Source organism: Schistocerca nitens, chromosome 4 (genome assembly GCF_023898315.1).
Source record: "Schistocerca nitens isolate TAMUIC-IGC-003100 chromosome 4, iqSchNite1.1, whole genome shotgun sequence".
Taxonomy (NCBI): domain Eukaryota; kingdom Metazoa; phylum Arthropoda; class Insecta; order Orthoptera; family Acrididae; genus Schistocerca; species Schistocerca nitens.
Genome location: NC_064617.1, coordinates 617,021,846 through 617,038,082, shown reverse-complemented (window position 1 = coordinate 617,038,082; position 16,237 = coordinate 617,021,846). Strand labels below are relative to the sequence as shown.

The 16,237-nt window shown below is 43.4% G+C and overlaps 1 protein-coding gene across 1 annotated transcript in view; it reads left to right on the top strand.

The window, feature by feature from the left end:
• Positions 1-16,237, top strand: part of LOC126252473 (adenylate cyclase type 5) — a 446,003-nt gene that overhangs the window by 363,187 nt on the left and 66,579 nt on the right. The window contains exon 11 of the mRNA XM_049953367.1: positions 1,836-2,054. Coding sequence (XP_049809324.1) covers positions 1,836-2,054 — 219 coding nt within the window. The remainder of the gene's footprint in view (positions 1-1,835; positions 2,055-16,237) is intronic.

Here is a 16,237-nt window from a genome sequence, read left to right as displayed (position 1 = left end):
AGCGAGAGGAAAGCTGTTGGGAAACTCCCACTGTAACACTGTTCATGAATGGCAGCACAACAGGTCGAATCACCAGACTGACATACAAATTGGCAATTAAGGTGCGTGAGATAACCAGCAGAGTGCTCCTACTGTCAAAAAAAATTACATCCCAAATCATAATTTCAGGTGTAGGTTCAGTGTGTCTAACATGTAGACAGGTTGGTTGCAGGCCCTCAACTGGCCTTCTCTTAACCAACACACCGCCATCACCAGCACTGAGGCAGAACCAGCTTTCATCAGAAGACACAACAGACCTCCACCCTACCCTCCAGTGAACTCTCGGTTGACACCACTGAAGTCGCAAATGGCGATGGTTCGGGGTCAGTGGAATGCACCCTGTAGAGTGTCTACAGAGCTTGGAGCTGTGTCTGAAGCAACCCGTTTGTAACAGTTCGTTTTCTCAGTGTGGTGCCAACTGCTGCGTAATTTCTGCTGCGGGTACAGTACGATGTGGTAGGGCCATACGCTGAACACAGTGGTCTTCCTCTCGGTAGTGCCAAGTGGCCGGCTGGAGCACACTCTTCCTGCGATCCTACATTCTCGTGATCACCGCTGCCAGCAATCATGTCAGTGGCTACACTCCAGCAAAGTCTTTCTGCAGTTTTTTATAGGGGATATCTAGGTTCTCGTAGCCATATTACACGTATTCGTTCAAGGTAAATGAGGTGTTGATAATGGCTTCTTTGTCGCCTTAAAGGTATTCTTGACTAACATCACCTTACCACGTTCAGTCTCAAAGTTAACTAACGCTAAGAAATGTTACAGCGTAAAGCAAATCTGATTTGCATCCTCATAGTGGCGTCATTAGCGCCACTCTTATGCGACTGGTGTGAAATTTGAATAGACATCATCTTTCAGACATAGAAACATGCCTACCTACTTTCATTTATGTTGCACAACTCCTCCTTAGTGTTGCGATTTTCTTTTTTCTGTCAGCGTATTTCAGGCGAGTGTAACAAATCTTAACTGTGCATTTAAATGCTTGGAAGCTCTCGATAGTAGATGACAAAGTGAAGACCTTTGTTGGGTACCTCTTCATTGACATATTGATTTCCCAAGGGTCCTGCACGGAGCTGAGTGTTCGCGAAGAATGGCGGACGAGGCGACTAGTTGGTTCAAATGGCTCTGAGCACTATGCGACTTAACTTCTGAGGTCATCAGTCGCCTAGAACTTAGAACTAATTAAACCTAACTAACCTAAGGACATCACACACATCCACACCCGAGGCAGGATTTGAACCTGCGACCGTAGCGGTCGCTCGGCTCCAGACTGCAGCGCCTAGAACCGCACGGCCTCTCCGGCCGCCAGGCGACTGGTGTGACGACCCAAGTTCGTTGTGGGGCCCGTATTTCTCGTGGGCCCCGAGAAGCATCTTGTGACGTAGCTGGGTAGGCAGGGTGAAGACTCTCTCTCTCGATCATGAGTTTACCAACAGGCTACAGACATTTCTCCTACTTCCGCAAAACGTAATACGATCTTCTCACAAGCAACCAACATTCAAATATAATTTCCGATCAAATGCGATTTCTAACTGAGAAACTCACTGCACAATCTCTCCTTGTATAAAAAATGTGATGGCGTTGCTCCTACCCAGTTTGCGTGGTTGTGCTGCAATTATAAAACGAAATGCTAATCAGCGGGATATCCAAACACACTGTACATTTCATACCAAAGTCACGTTTGTTGCATGCTGTCTTCGTGGTGCATAGATTTCAAAGGCCAGTAGCGTAGTTTTGAGCAGTGGTAGTGTGGGAGGTGATCGAGGGCCGGCGCCTGTTGGCCGCTGTTGCAGGCGACAAGCACGTGACCGAGGTGGCGACGATGGCGCTGGACCTGCTGGCGGCTGCAGCACTCTTCCCCGTGCCGCACCGGCCCGGAGAGACACTGCAGATCCGCTGCGGCGCCCACACGGGGCCCGTCGTCGCCGGCATCGTCGGCTCCAAGATGCCGCGCTACTGCCTCTTCGGCGACACCGTCAACACCGCCTCGCGCATGGAGTCCACCGGCGAAGGTTAGTGGTTCCGTATAAGTGACTAGTACAGGGGCTGGGCAAGAATACGGAAACACTGCGAGAAATGGGTGCTTGAACGTAAATGCAACTCCTAACCAAGCCCGCAGGTTGCGCTGTTGTATTTGACCACGAACAGCATCTGTGCAATGTCCTCAATACGTCACAAGTATCAGTCGTGATCAGAACAGTATTCTCTGAAATTTTACGTGCTTTATGTCGGATCTAAGTAAATTCCAATGTGGACAAACTACTGGTGCTCGTACGGTGGGAGCTCGTAACCGAGGCAGGCGAAGTGTGGGCCTTTCAAGAAGCACCACATCCAAGATTTATATATCAAACAGAGGAAGCGGAAAAACATCATCCGCTCAGTCACATCCAGGACAAACGTGTGTGTAGAGTGATCGTGGCGGGCAGTCATTGAAGAGGATTGTGACGAAACATAAAGAGGGTGAGAGCTGCAGAAGTCGCAGCAGGACTGAATATTGCACTTGTGAACCCTGTCAGCACAGCACCACAACAAGACAAATGGAGCTCCATAAACAGGTAATTACAAGGCGAGCTGGAATTCCAGAACCACTCATTGATGCAGATGCCCATAACAGGTTGGTTGGTTGGTTGGTTTTTGGGGGAAGAGACCAAACAGCGAGGTCATCGGTCTCATCGGATTAGGGAAGGAAGTCGGCCGTGCCCTTTCAGAGGAACCATCCCGGCATTTGCCTGGAGCGATTTAGGGAAATCACGGAAAACCTAAATCAGGATGGCCGGACGCGGGATTGAACCGTCGTCCTCCAGAATGCGAGTCCAGTGTGCTAACCACTGCGCCACCTCGCTCGGTGCCCATAACAGGAAAAGCCATAAAACCCGGAAATGTCATTTTGTCGGAAGAGTCTTGTTCATACTGTTTCAAACTTCTGGCCTTGTTTATGCCCAAAGAGTGAAACTTGGTTGGGATTCGGTCGTGTTTTTGGTAGCCGTTTCATGGTATTCCATGGGCCCATGATTACTCTGCAAGGTTGCATAGCTACCACAGTTGGTTGGTTGATTTTGGCGAGGGGACGAAACAGCGACGTTATCTGTCCCATTGGATAAGGGAAAATTGACGTGCCCTTTCAAAGGAACTGTTCTGGCATTTGCCAAATGCTGCGTAGGAAAACCACGAAAAACCTATTCAGGATGGCCAGATGCGGTTTTGAACCGTCGTCCTCCCGAATGCAACTCCAGTGTTCTAACCACTATCTACCAATGTTTATGTAACGATTTTGCCCTATCATGTCTGTCCCATGGTACAATATTTTTCCACACTGCTGATGCTGTGTTCCAAGACTACAGCGTCCCTGTCCACACAGCTCAAATCGTCCAGGACTGGTTTTGTGAGCACAAGGACGAATTTTCGCATCTCCACTGGCCACCACACGACCGCTACTGTCGCAAGTTCGAATCCTGCCTCGGGCATGGATGTATGTGATGTCCTTAGGTTAGTTAATTTTAAGTAGTTCTAAGTTCTAGGGGACTGATGACCTCAGCTGTTATGTCCCAAAGTGCTGAGAGCCATTTGAACCATTTTTGAACTGGCCACCACAGCTGCCAAATTTCAATATTACTGAGCCTTTCTCGTTTATTTGGAGTTAAGCGTGCGTGACCGTTATAGACCTCCATCATCGTTACCCGAACGAGCCACTGTTTTGCAGGAAGAATTTTATAAGAGTCGGCAACAACAAACAGAGGCTATGGTGTTACCTCTTCCGGATAATCTACGAACTAGTTCCGAATCGTCGCTGATATAACGCCTGCTGTGGAAAATACAAGAACTAAATGTGACTTGTTGGGATATTACTTCGTAAAACACTGTGATAAATTTAATTTGCTATGAGACATTGTTATGCTGTATACAGTGTACAGTTCCTTTACGGAATCTGCAGCTGTTTCTGATGTGCTGCTCGGTGGAACGAGCAGCAACCACCATAACGCAAATATCATTGTCCCACCCTTTTGGCGCTTCTTTTATAATTATTCGCGATTCTAGAGATGATTGTTAGATTGTCACCCAAGAACAGAACTTAAAGTTATTTGCACGTTTCGCTCTATAGTATGGCACACTTATTTATAAGGAGTTTTCAAATCAAAAGGTACGAAACGTCATAACAATCAAACCGGCTGAAATATGCATATGGTGCTTTTGGGATAACGTAATGAGACATCTAAGCAATGAAAGCATGGACTGTCAGCTACCCCTAAAAAATTTAAAGCTGTACCCTCAGCACGCAAGGTGGGCCTTCCATTGTTGTTCGACGTCCGAAGTCTGATACTCATCGAATTCCTTGAGAACAGAAAGCCATTAACAGTAACGTGTACTGCGAGACACTACGTAGCCTGCGTAAGCCCATCAAGAGGAAACGGCCTGCGCTGCTCACGGAGGGACTGATTCTGGTCGACAATAATGCGTATTCCCACATCTCCAAGGTCACACAAAGCGAGTGTCCAGGTTCAGGCGGGAGCAGCTCGAGCATCCGCCCTACAGCCCGGTCATTTCGCCCTACGATTTCCATGCGTCTGGTCCGCTAAAAACCCATCCCAAAGGAAGCCCTTCAACTCGGATGACGAACTGAAGGATCAGGGGAGGCGTGGCTCCTGTCACAGTCACAGGAATCCCGGGAACAGGGAATCGTTCGGCCCGTGGGACAGTGCGGTAGTTGTGCTCAGGCCTCTGGTGATTATTTCTGAATAAAGAGCCACAGTGTTGTTTCGTACCTTTTCTTTTGAACACCTCTAATACATTTCACTGTTATCGAATGCAGTTCTGTCACTAGTTCCTTCATCTTGTACTTTCAGTCAACATCTCTCGTTGGCAGCTGCTATCCCGTATTTTGCAGACTTGTCTTAAAATGTGATTTTCGACATTTGGTACAGCAAGTTCCGTGACTGTAGTGGTAGATATTCATCTTATCTACATTTCATTGTCTATTCGTCTTGTCTATATTGCAGTACCATGAATTTAATACGTGACCATGTCATCTCATAACCTTCAGAAATATGTCTAATTTTTACCAATTAAGAGTTGTCATAAGACGCGTTTCCTTCTCAGTGGTTCAGTATCTTCAGGTAATGTAGCAGTTCAATTTGCCAGTCGACAGAATGCCGTCAAAGAATAAGTTCTTTGAATAGTGTATCTGGTATTTCAGCCATGGGAAACATGGATGGAACGCAACAGCTGTGAAAGGTATTGAAAGATCGTTTGATTGTCGAAAAGAAAAATCTAAATTCGGTAATCGGATGGATTGCTATGGCCACAGACATTTTTGTGGAACACTAGGCAAGGCATTTGATCTGGAGACTGCAGAGTAGACACTTCATTTTAAGACTGGAGGGCAGGGACTTCACAGCTAGGCTGCAGCAAATCGACTTCAGGCGATGGCCCCTATGAGACTTTGCTTCTGACCGTCACTTCCGTTAATGACAAACACCCAACCCTGACTGCACCCAAAGGACATGCACAGCGTGTCGCATCCATGCCACTATCTGGATATGTTGTCAACCGATTCTGCATGCATTCAGCCGCTCCGCCGGCAGCCAGATCATAGCCCGATAAATGATCTGCTCTACAGTACACTCATGAAAGTCTGCCTACAAAATATCCGTTTTTCTCTTAGTAACAAAGGAAACCTGGTAGCCACCTCAAGAGATTTTTATTGATAACAGACATATTATTACTCGTATTATTTGATTAGTAGTGATAAAAAGAGGTCAAGTATTTTGCATTAATAATTTACACAGGTGTTACAATAGTGGTCCGAAACACGTTCTGTAAAAGTAAATTCTTATAAATAATGTATTTAATTTCCTTCAGCTGCCATATTTGTATTTAATCTTAAATATTAGTTTGCATACTGTGAGGGTACAGCTTGATATGGCTGAAAGCCAAACCTTTAAAAAACCCAACTGCAAGCTTGCATCTTACTCGCTACGTTTATATGTGACACATGTTCCGAAAGACGAAAACCGAATTTCGGAAATCGTTTCTCGCTGTCGCGCTTACTTGTTAAGGCTAGAAACGAAATTGCTAGCCATGTTAAGCGAGGCACATCGAATGCACCTGTTTCGGTTTTTGATTTAGTCAGCACAATTGCTATTTCTCTTAAGTTAAATCAAGCTGCATTTAATATTTCTACTTATCCACTTCACAAAAAGTCACTCCGACCATATTAGGCGAATATTTTTAACAACAGGACGTTAATGAACACCCAAGCTCGTTTCAAAATGGTTTATTGTTTACAAGGGAGCAAAAGTCGATTGTGGCAATCGAGAAAAGGCAGCTAGAACCGAATTTCCAGAATCAATTTTGCCGTGTTTAAATGATTAATCAGAAGCGGTATTGGGAAATGGGTCTACGAAATCCTGTTTCGGGAGCTTCACGTAAACACAGCGACTGTGATGGGAAGAGGAGGAGTGTCTGAGTGCATGCTTATTCTGAGTCAGTCACTGGTGGACACTGAGAGTAGGAGATATCCCATGGCTGCAGGACGGCAGCAGGTGAACTCGTGCTATGGATCAGCAGCTGGAAGAACCCACATGCGCTTATCCATTGGCAAGAAGCATGCAAGGGGCGGAAACGAGTTACCACAGCGACCACTAAATGGGCATAAATTCAGTAAAAACCGATCCGAGACAGCCACAGAAAAACCAATGACATACAAACATAAGACGAGTGCTTGTATGAAAACGTGCCCACGATCAAGCAAGTACTTTTTAAGCTCTTCAATACTGAAGATTTAACAGTTAAAATGAACTTTAAGAATTTATGTATTACCAATGCCCTGTGCAATTTTTATAAACTAAGTGTCCACGGATAGTGCTTGCGGAGCCCTATCAGAAATTACTAGTACAATTTTTGTAAATATTACATATTTTGAACTTCACGTTGGAATGTGTATTCTGAGCATTAAAACGCCAATTTTACGCAAAACAATTAATAATATATTGTTACTGTAAAGAAACTCCCAAAAATTCTCCAAAAAATTTTTTAAAAATCCTTTAAAAAATCTTTCTGATAGTGAATGAAAATTTTCCGGGCCACATTAGCTCTTTAGAGGTTCCTTCATTAGGTAACACAACCGGTTGCACGCCATTATAGGTGCATTTTTAGATGATAATAACTTTAGACTTCATAAGGCTAGAGAAAATGTACGCTGTCCCAACATTTAAGCTGTAAACTGATCTTTTGTGTAGCCTCTTAAAACACTGATCATCATATTTCACGGACTTACACGAGGTATGTCCACAAAGTAGGTTCCGTTTGGTTATATAAAACAAACGTGTACATATAGAGAAAAAATATTTGTTGCACAAAAATCTACAACTGTTAAGCTACTCTTCTACATAGCTTCCGAAATTTTGTAGGTACTTGTCACAGCGTTGTACAAGTTTTTGTATGCCTTCTTCATTGAAGTTTGCCGCCTGTGTATTCAACCATGTGGTAACATGTTCTTTCAGCTCGTCATCGTCGTTGAAGTGTTGACCACCAAGGAGTCGCTAGGACTTGTTGTGCTTAATCTTCTCTTCAGTTGTGTGAACCAGTTCATCAGTAACCACAGACAGGCATCCACTTCGTTCTTCATCATGCACTTGATCACGCTCTTCATTGAATAGTCTGACCCATCTCCTAACCATTGAACCACTCATAGCATTTTGTCCGTAAACCTCGCAGATTTGCCGATGAATTTCCTTTGCTTTAACTTTCTTTGCATTTAGAAAACGAATCACAGATCTGATTCCACACGCAGCGGCATTTACGATTACTGCTGACATTATAAAGAAGCACTACAAAGCACATGTCGGCGGCAGCGATCTGAAAATGGCGTTCATGTCTTCTCCTTGAGTCAGAGTAACTGCCGCGCATGCTCTGAATTGCGATCGTAGCGCTGCCCCAGATAAAAACAGAAATGGAACTTACTTTGTGGACGACCCTCTTACACCATAAGGTGAATGTCAGAAGTGTCAAAACTCGGGCTCCAATAGAAAACCAAAGCTGCGTTTTTTCTTTGAAGGTACAAAATCATTTATAAACATACATAACTTATGAAACTTCCTGGCACATTAAAACTGTGTGCCGGACGGAGACTCGAACTCGGGGCCTTTGCTTTTCGCGGCCAAGTGCTCTACCAACTGAGCTACCCGTGCACGACTCACGCCCTGTCTTCACAGCTTTACTTCTGCCAGTACCTCGTCTCCTGCCTTCCACATGTTACAGAAGCTCTCCTGCGAACCTTGCAGAACTAGCACTCCTGAAAGAAAGGATATTGCGGAGACTTGGCTTAGCCACAGCCTTGGGGATGTTTCGTTTCCAGAATGAGATTTTCACCATGCAGCGGAGAGGATACATACTTATTTTTAACACATCAAAAGATAATTGAGGTGAAGACATTCACCACTTCAGTCTAAATAAGGATAGGAACAAAAAGATGATACACTAGTTGCTCTGAATTACTTTCGTATTTCTCAGACAAAGAACAACAAGAAAATCCTTTGCTAAATTTCATTCCCACTTGTTCACTATTAAAATACGACAGGATACATGATTCTGCCAAAATTGCAACAGAATTGCCGATTTATTTTTGTCTGAAATGTTAGATTAGATTTACTTTCATTCCAATTGATCCGTAGTGAGGAGGTCCTCCGGGATGTAGATCATGTCAGAAAAACAACAATACATGACAGATATTTACAACTCAAACAAATAAGCTAATGTACCATTCCACAGGTCCCAATTGGCATGGTCGTCATTTTTTTAATGAATGCTGTATGAAATAATCATTTTACAAATACTAATGCATTGAATTTTAAGTAAAAAAGTTTGTGGGACACACATTCACACACTTATTTACAATGAACACATTACTGCACTGAAATTGTGCAGAAGTTATATTGTACTTATATGTATATACACACACGAATTAGTTAGTTCTACTGAGAAATTCATCAATGGAGTAGAAGGAGTTGGCCACCAATAAATCCTTTAGGCTTGTCTTAAACTGAATTTCATTGGTTGTTAAGCTTTTTATGGCTGCTGGCAAGTTGTTGAAGATGTGTGTTCCTGAATAATGCACACCTTCTTGTATAAGACTAAGTGGCTTTAAATCCATATGATGATTATTCTTATTTCTAGTACTGATTCCATGAATTGAGCTGTTGATTTGAAAAAGTGATATATTTTTAATGACAAATTTCATTAAGGAATAAATATATTGGGAAGCAGTAGTTAGTATCCCTAGTTCACTGAACAGGCTTCTGCAAGATGTTCTTGAGTTCACACCACATATAACTCTCACTGCACGTTTTTGTGCCCGGAATACTTTAGCTTGGCTTGATGAATTGCCCCAAAAAATAATCCCATATGACATTATGGAATGAAACTAAGCATATATGCCAGCTTTTTCATTTTTATATCCCCTATGTCTGACACAATTCGTATTGCAAATAGAGATTTGTTAAGACGCTTCAGCAGTTCTGCGGTGTGCTCCTCCCAGTTGAATTTATTATCAAGCTGCAATCCCAAGAATTTAATACTGTCCACTTCTTCTATCTGCTTGCCATCGTATGTTAGGCATATACTCGTGAGGCACCCCTTACAAGTTCTGAACTGCATGTAGTGTGTTTTTTCAAAGTTTAGTGACAAAGAATTGGCTAGGAACCAGTGATTAATGTCCATAAATATTTTATTAGCTGACCTTTCTAAGACTACACTTGATTTGCTATTTATTGCAATGTTTGTATCATCAGCAAAAAAAAATGAATTTGGCTTCTGGTAATGTTACTAATGAAAGGTCATTGATATACACAAGAAAAAGTAAGGGCCCTAAAATGGAACCTTGTAGGACCCCACATGTAATTAGTTCCCAGTTGGATGATGCCTGATAGCTTGATACATGTCTCTTTCCTAATAACACCCTTTGCTTCCTGCCAGAGATATAAGACTTGTACCATTTTGCAGCATTTCCTGTTACACTACAATATTCTAATTTACTTAAAAGGATATTGTGATTTACACAGTCAAATGCCCTTGACAGATCACAAAATATACCAAAATATACCTTTTCTCATTCGAAGAAGGATAATCGGTTATTGGTAACGGCTACATTTCTTTTGTTGACTGATGTAACTATCCTTTTTTTGCCAAAACACAACATAATTTAAACAAACTCACCTTCCAGTAGCTATTGTGACAGAATCCTGAAACAGTATATCTCATTAAACAAACTGTTGGTGACCAGTGAGGTCAACACCTTATGGGAAATCTCATTATGTCGGTTACAATAGCACATGAGAAGAAATTTCATGTTTTTCGTACTAGGAAATTCTCTTTTCACTAGCTATCTATGATTCTTGAAAAATTACAGTACTGATTTGAAAGCATTAAAATAAAAACTGTGGCTTCTGCAAGATCACCATAGATAAAGCTCAGTATATTAACCATGTGGCAGAATGCGCTCCTTTTTAGTGCTATCATTTACCAAAATTTCGTTTCGATATCTTGAACAATTTACCAGATATAAGGGATGTTATGAATATTTGATTCCTGTGTGCATCGGATTGGAAGTGAACGTTCTACATAAAATCTATTTTCTCAAGACTAGGGACAGTAATTGATTCCCTCCCAAATTCAAAGAAAAATTCAAAATGTTAGCTATATTTCATACACAGCAACATGTGGTCTAATATGCTCCAAATGCAAGGTCATAGCGACCCCAATTTTCCATTGCACCGTTTTCGAATTTGTTACTTATACGTGAAATGTCACAATAACTGTAACCATTAACGAAATGGTGGGTATTTCACCCTGAAACTGACAGATAAAGGCGCAAGTAGCACTGAAATCTTTTTTTTACCTAATACACTCTGTAAAATCGTTTGAGAAATGTTGCAGACCATGTACCTCAATTCTGTCAGTATAGCACACCACCAAACGTGGACCACACTGCGTGATGTCACACCAAGTGTGTCATGGTACTCTCTTTAGATGGCGGCGGTGTGCCCCAGAAAAGTCTTGCAATGTTACTACATTTCACAATAAGTATTAATATCTCAGTCGACAGTGTTTTTTTTTTGTTCTTTTTGTTTTGTTGTCTTAAACGGAAAATTGGTGAACATTCATACAAAGAGCTTAGACTTATGTTCTAACATATAGTTACATATATTTTTAACACGAACTGTGACTTATCTGTGAAGCAACACGCAAAATATTTCATAATCGATTGAAGATATAAATATAAAAGCTGTTTTTTAACAACATTCGATTGCTTGAGGAAAGAAAGTGCAAAGCTGCCAGCCACTGTCCAACCATCAGGGGTAGAGGTCTCACAAACATCTGTGCTGCTGCATTAAATACACTCCTGGAAATTGAAATAAGAACACCGTGAATTCATTGTCCCAGGAAGGGGAAACTTTATTGACACATTCCTGGGGTCAGATACATCACATGATCACACTGACAGAACCACAGGCACATAGACACAGGCAACAGAGCATGCACAATGTCGGCACTAGTACAGTGTATATCCACCTTTCGCAGCAATGCAGGCTGCTATTCTCCCATGGAGACGATCGTAGAGATGCTGGATGTAGTCCTGTGGAACGGCTTGCCATGCCATTTCCACCTGGCGCCTCAGTTGGACCAGCGTTCGTGCTGGACGTGCAGACCGCGTGAGACGACGCTTCATCCAGTCCCAAACATGCTCAATGGGGGACAGATCCGGAGATCTTGCTGGCCAGGGTAGTTGACTTACACCTTCTAGAGCACGTTGGGTGGCACGGGATACATGCGGACGTGCATTGTCCTGTTGGAACAGCAAGTTCCCTTGCCGGTCTAGGAATGGTAGAACGATGGGTTCGATGACGGTTTGGATGTACCGTGCACTATTCAGTGTCCCCTCGACGATCACCAGTGGTGTACGGCCAGTGTAGGAGATCGCTCCCCACACCATGATGCCGGGTGTTGGCCCTGTGTGCCTCGGTCGTATGCAGTCCTGATTGTGGCGCTCACCTGCACGGCGCCAAACACGCATACGACCATCATTGGCACCAAGGCAGAAGCGACTCTCATCGCTGAAGACGACACGTCTCCATTCGTCCCTCCATTCACGCCTGTCGCGACACCACTGGAGGCGGGCTGCACGATGTTGGGGCGTGAGCGGAAGACGGCCTAACGGTGTGCGGGACCGTAGCCCAGCTTCATGGAGACGGTTGCGAATGGTCCTCGCCGATACCCCAGGAGCAACAGTGTCCCTAATTTGCTGGGAAGTGGCGGTGCGGTCCCCTACGGCACTGCGTAGGATCCTACGGTCTTGGCGTGCATCCGTGCGTTGCTGCGCTCCGGTCCCAGGTCGACGGGCACGTGCACCTTCCGCCGACCACTGGCGACAACATCGATGTACTGTGGAGACCTCACGCCCCACGTGTTGAGCAATTCGGCAGTACGTCCACCCGGCCTCCCGCATGCCCACTATACGCCCTCGCTCAAAGTCCGTCAACTGCACATACGGTTCACGTCCACGCTGTCGCGGCATGCTACCAGTGTTAAAGACTGCGATGGAGCTCCGTATGCCACGGCAAACTGGCTGACACTGACGGCGGCGGTGCACAAATGCTGCGCAGCTAGCGCCATTCAACGGCCAACACCGCGGTTCCTGGTGTGTCCGCTGTGCCGTGCGTGTGATCATTGCTTGTACAGCCCTCTCGCAGTGTCCGGAGCAAGTATGGTGGGTCTGACACACCGGTGTCAATGTGTTCTTTTTTCCATTTCCAGGAGTGTATAAGCAAATACATGACTCAGGTACAGTTCGTGTGTTTACCTGTGTTTATGAAGCCCATCAAAGTATGATGTGCTTTTGTAGCAATCACACATATGTGAAGCTGTTCAGACTTCCACGATGTGCACAACCTGATTGTGTCTCACCCTTGCGAGCTGTTTTTGTCAACATAACCTCCTCAGTCCTGAGCTTATATTTTATGGACGAAGAGTTTATATTAGAGGTTGATACACCCTTCTAGGACAAAATAAGACTAAAATGCTAAATTTAAACGATTGATGTGATTCGCCAAAAATATAGATGTCCAATCTGAATACTATTTATATTAGAAAATAACTGAAATATAACTGTGATAAACAGCTTTCTTGAAGCATATTCCGCCATTTATTTGAAACATGCAGAAATAAAAACAAGTAATGCACAGAAAGCACATGGTATAAACTGCATCCCACACTCAGGCACAGTGGATATAGTTTATTCCCTGAATTACAAAAAATAAGAGTTGGATGTAATGTACTCTGTCCAGTCACATTAATGTGACCACCTGTCATAAGCATGGATAATCACTCTTTGCTTTACAGACTGCTGTAAGCCGTCCAGGAGGAGAGTTAGTGAGGTTCTGGAGTATACAGATAGGGATGTGGGGCCATGCTGACTCCTGTGCCATGGCCAGTTGCACTAAGTTGCTAAGCTGAGGATCCATGGTGAAACTAGCCTCATCAAGGTGGACCCACTGATTTTAGTTTAGGTTTATATCTGGGGAGTTTAGTGGCCACAGGAATACAGTACTCATCCTGGTGATCTCTGAACCATGCACATACACTTCAAGCTGTGTGGTATGTTGTATTGTCATGCTGATAGATGCAATTGTGTTGAAGAAAACCAAACTACATGTTAGGGTGGACATGGGCCCCAAGGAGAGATGCATACTTGTGTTGATCCATTGTGGGTTCCGAAATGACGAGATCCCTGGGCATGCCCTCTAGCCTGCACCCTCCCGCCGATTGTTGTTGTGTGTTTGTTGCCTGATAGAGAATAAAACGTGATTCATCTGAAAAGGTCACCTGTCGCTACTAATTAGACGTGTGGTTCATCATTCTTCATTGCCAAAGAACTGCAGTCAGCATGGGTGTATGAACCAGGTGCTGCTGCAAAGGACCACAAGCTCTAACGTTTTCTGTAAAGACGTTGAGGAGACACTGTTGGTAGCCCTTTGGTTCTTTGGGCAGTCAGTTGCTCAACAGATGCACACCTATTCGCCTGTACACATCTCACCCTGTTATCTATGGCCAAAGGTGCGCAACATTGCCATGGCGCCATTTCTGGAAAGCGCCATTTTGCCGCCCACAATATATCACAGCAGCACGTGAACAGTTTCCAAACGTAGATCTTCTGGAAATGCTTATGTCCTTGGTACAAAAGCCAATAATCATGCCCTTTTGGACATCAGATAAATCGCTTCATTCCGCATTACAACAACTCACTCTTTTTCACATCCTCATGAAAAGCTTTATATACTCGCCCCTGCTAGTGCTGGCGCCTGCCGTTATGAGTGGTTATTGCACATTGATTTCGAGCAGAGGTGGTGTCACATTAATGTGACTGGACTGTGTATATGCTGCATAAGGACTGAGGGGAGCAAAAATATTTCAAAAAACTGGAAATGTGAAGACTAAAATATGCCAAAGAAAAAGAACAGCGACTGATGAAAGAAATTAAGCTAAAATTTTACCAGCGCATCGCTACAAGGTAGTACAAAAGTGCAAGTATGGTTAACAAAAGAAGTGTTTGGTGGGTACAATGATACATCCCAACACATTTCATTTTCTCCATATTTCATTCCATTAACAACATTGCAGCGACTCTCAAAATTGGTTACAGTTCTCCCAGTGGAGTCTACGAAAACTGCATACCGAAACGGTGTTACTATGCTAGATGCTATTTGTGTGTGAAGTGTTTATAAACATTGGGCAAATAGCAGCGTGTGGGCAAATTGTCCACCTTTAAACAGCACCCAGTTCTGCACATTATGCATACTTTTTTAATCATACAGCTACAGACTCCACAATTTACGTCTGTTTGCCTCATCTGTCATCAAACCAATAACCTTACTCATATTATTATCTGGCTTCATGCCATATGCGTTAACAACTTTATATCCAGACATGCTGAATGTGCTGGGATGGCATCTGATCATCTCGTATGGATCATAACTTATCACCCAATAAATGATGCTATCTGTTTCCATATAAAGCAACATGGATCTTCAAAACGAATTTTCACTAACTCATAATGACAACGATACATGTGGAGTTCTGATAGATACAATATACATATCATCACAGGCAATTTTCAGAGCCACTATTCTTCATGTAAGATGCTATACCACTCAAAATTTGGCTTGGCAATCGATTTTCTCGCCTGCACAATCATCCCAATGATTAAGTAATTTAATGTCACAGTGCTGTTTTGCTAAAAATTATGTTTTTCATTAAGTTATAAAAATCTTTTCCAACTGCATGAGGCATGAATGACAGTTTACAGGAGATTAGATCAATATACTGATACAATCAGAGATTCTGATTGAATTGAATATTGCAGGTGACTCTAATCAACTCCATAGCCATGTTGATGCATTGGTGGAACTTTCTTTAGTATAAAATATGTCTCTTTTTTCCCACAGCATAATCATCAGCTTGGGGAGGAACCATCTCCAGCAACAAACTGTTTTGCTCGTCATGTAAACTTTGCTCATCTGGAGAACCTGCCTCATCTGAGTTAAGCACCTTAAGTTGTTGTGTGGACAAACGAAATTTTTAAAAAAGTACATTTATTAAAACAAAATACAAATGAAAATAAAAATCCTTTTACATATAATTAGTGGCATCTTTCAAGAGTTAACCTCCTTCAACCACAATGACCGTCTCCAAACTTGCCCTGAAGTGATCGCACGCACTCTTTAAAACAGCGCCGTCCATACTCACGCATGCTGTTTCGAAAGCAGTGCATAGAGATGTGACCTTCGGGTGCCTCGTTTTATTGATAACTCTTCCCGATTACACTCCAAACATAGTAGCGGAGGGAGTTCAAATTCAGGCTGTTTGGGGGCCAGAACTCCTTTGACCAGAACATGTCGGTGTTATCTGAGGGCCAGTTTTGGACTAAATGGCTTGTACTAAGTCCTCCTCTGCCATTTGACGCACTTTTCGCTCGCTCAAATTCAATACTGACTCCAATTTCCTCAGCGATTGCCCAGGGTTCTCCGAAATCAGTGCCTCAGCCTTTTCGATGACTGCTGCAGTTCGTGACAAGCATTTTCTCGAATGAGGTTTCCTCGCCGGGTTAGCAGAACCTTCCTCAGACTTCTACAAAGCATTATACATG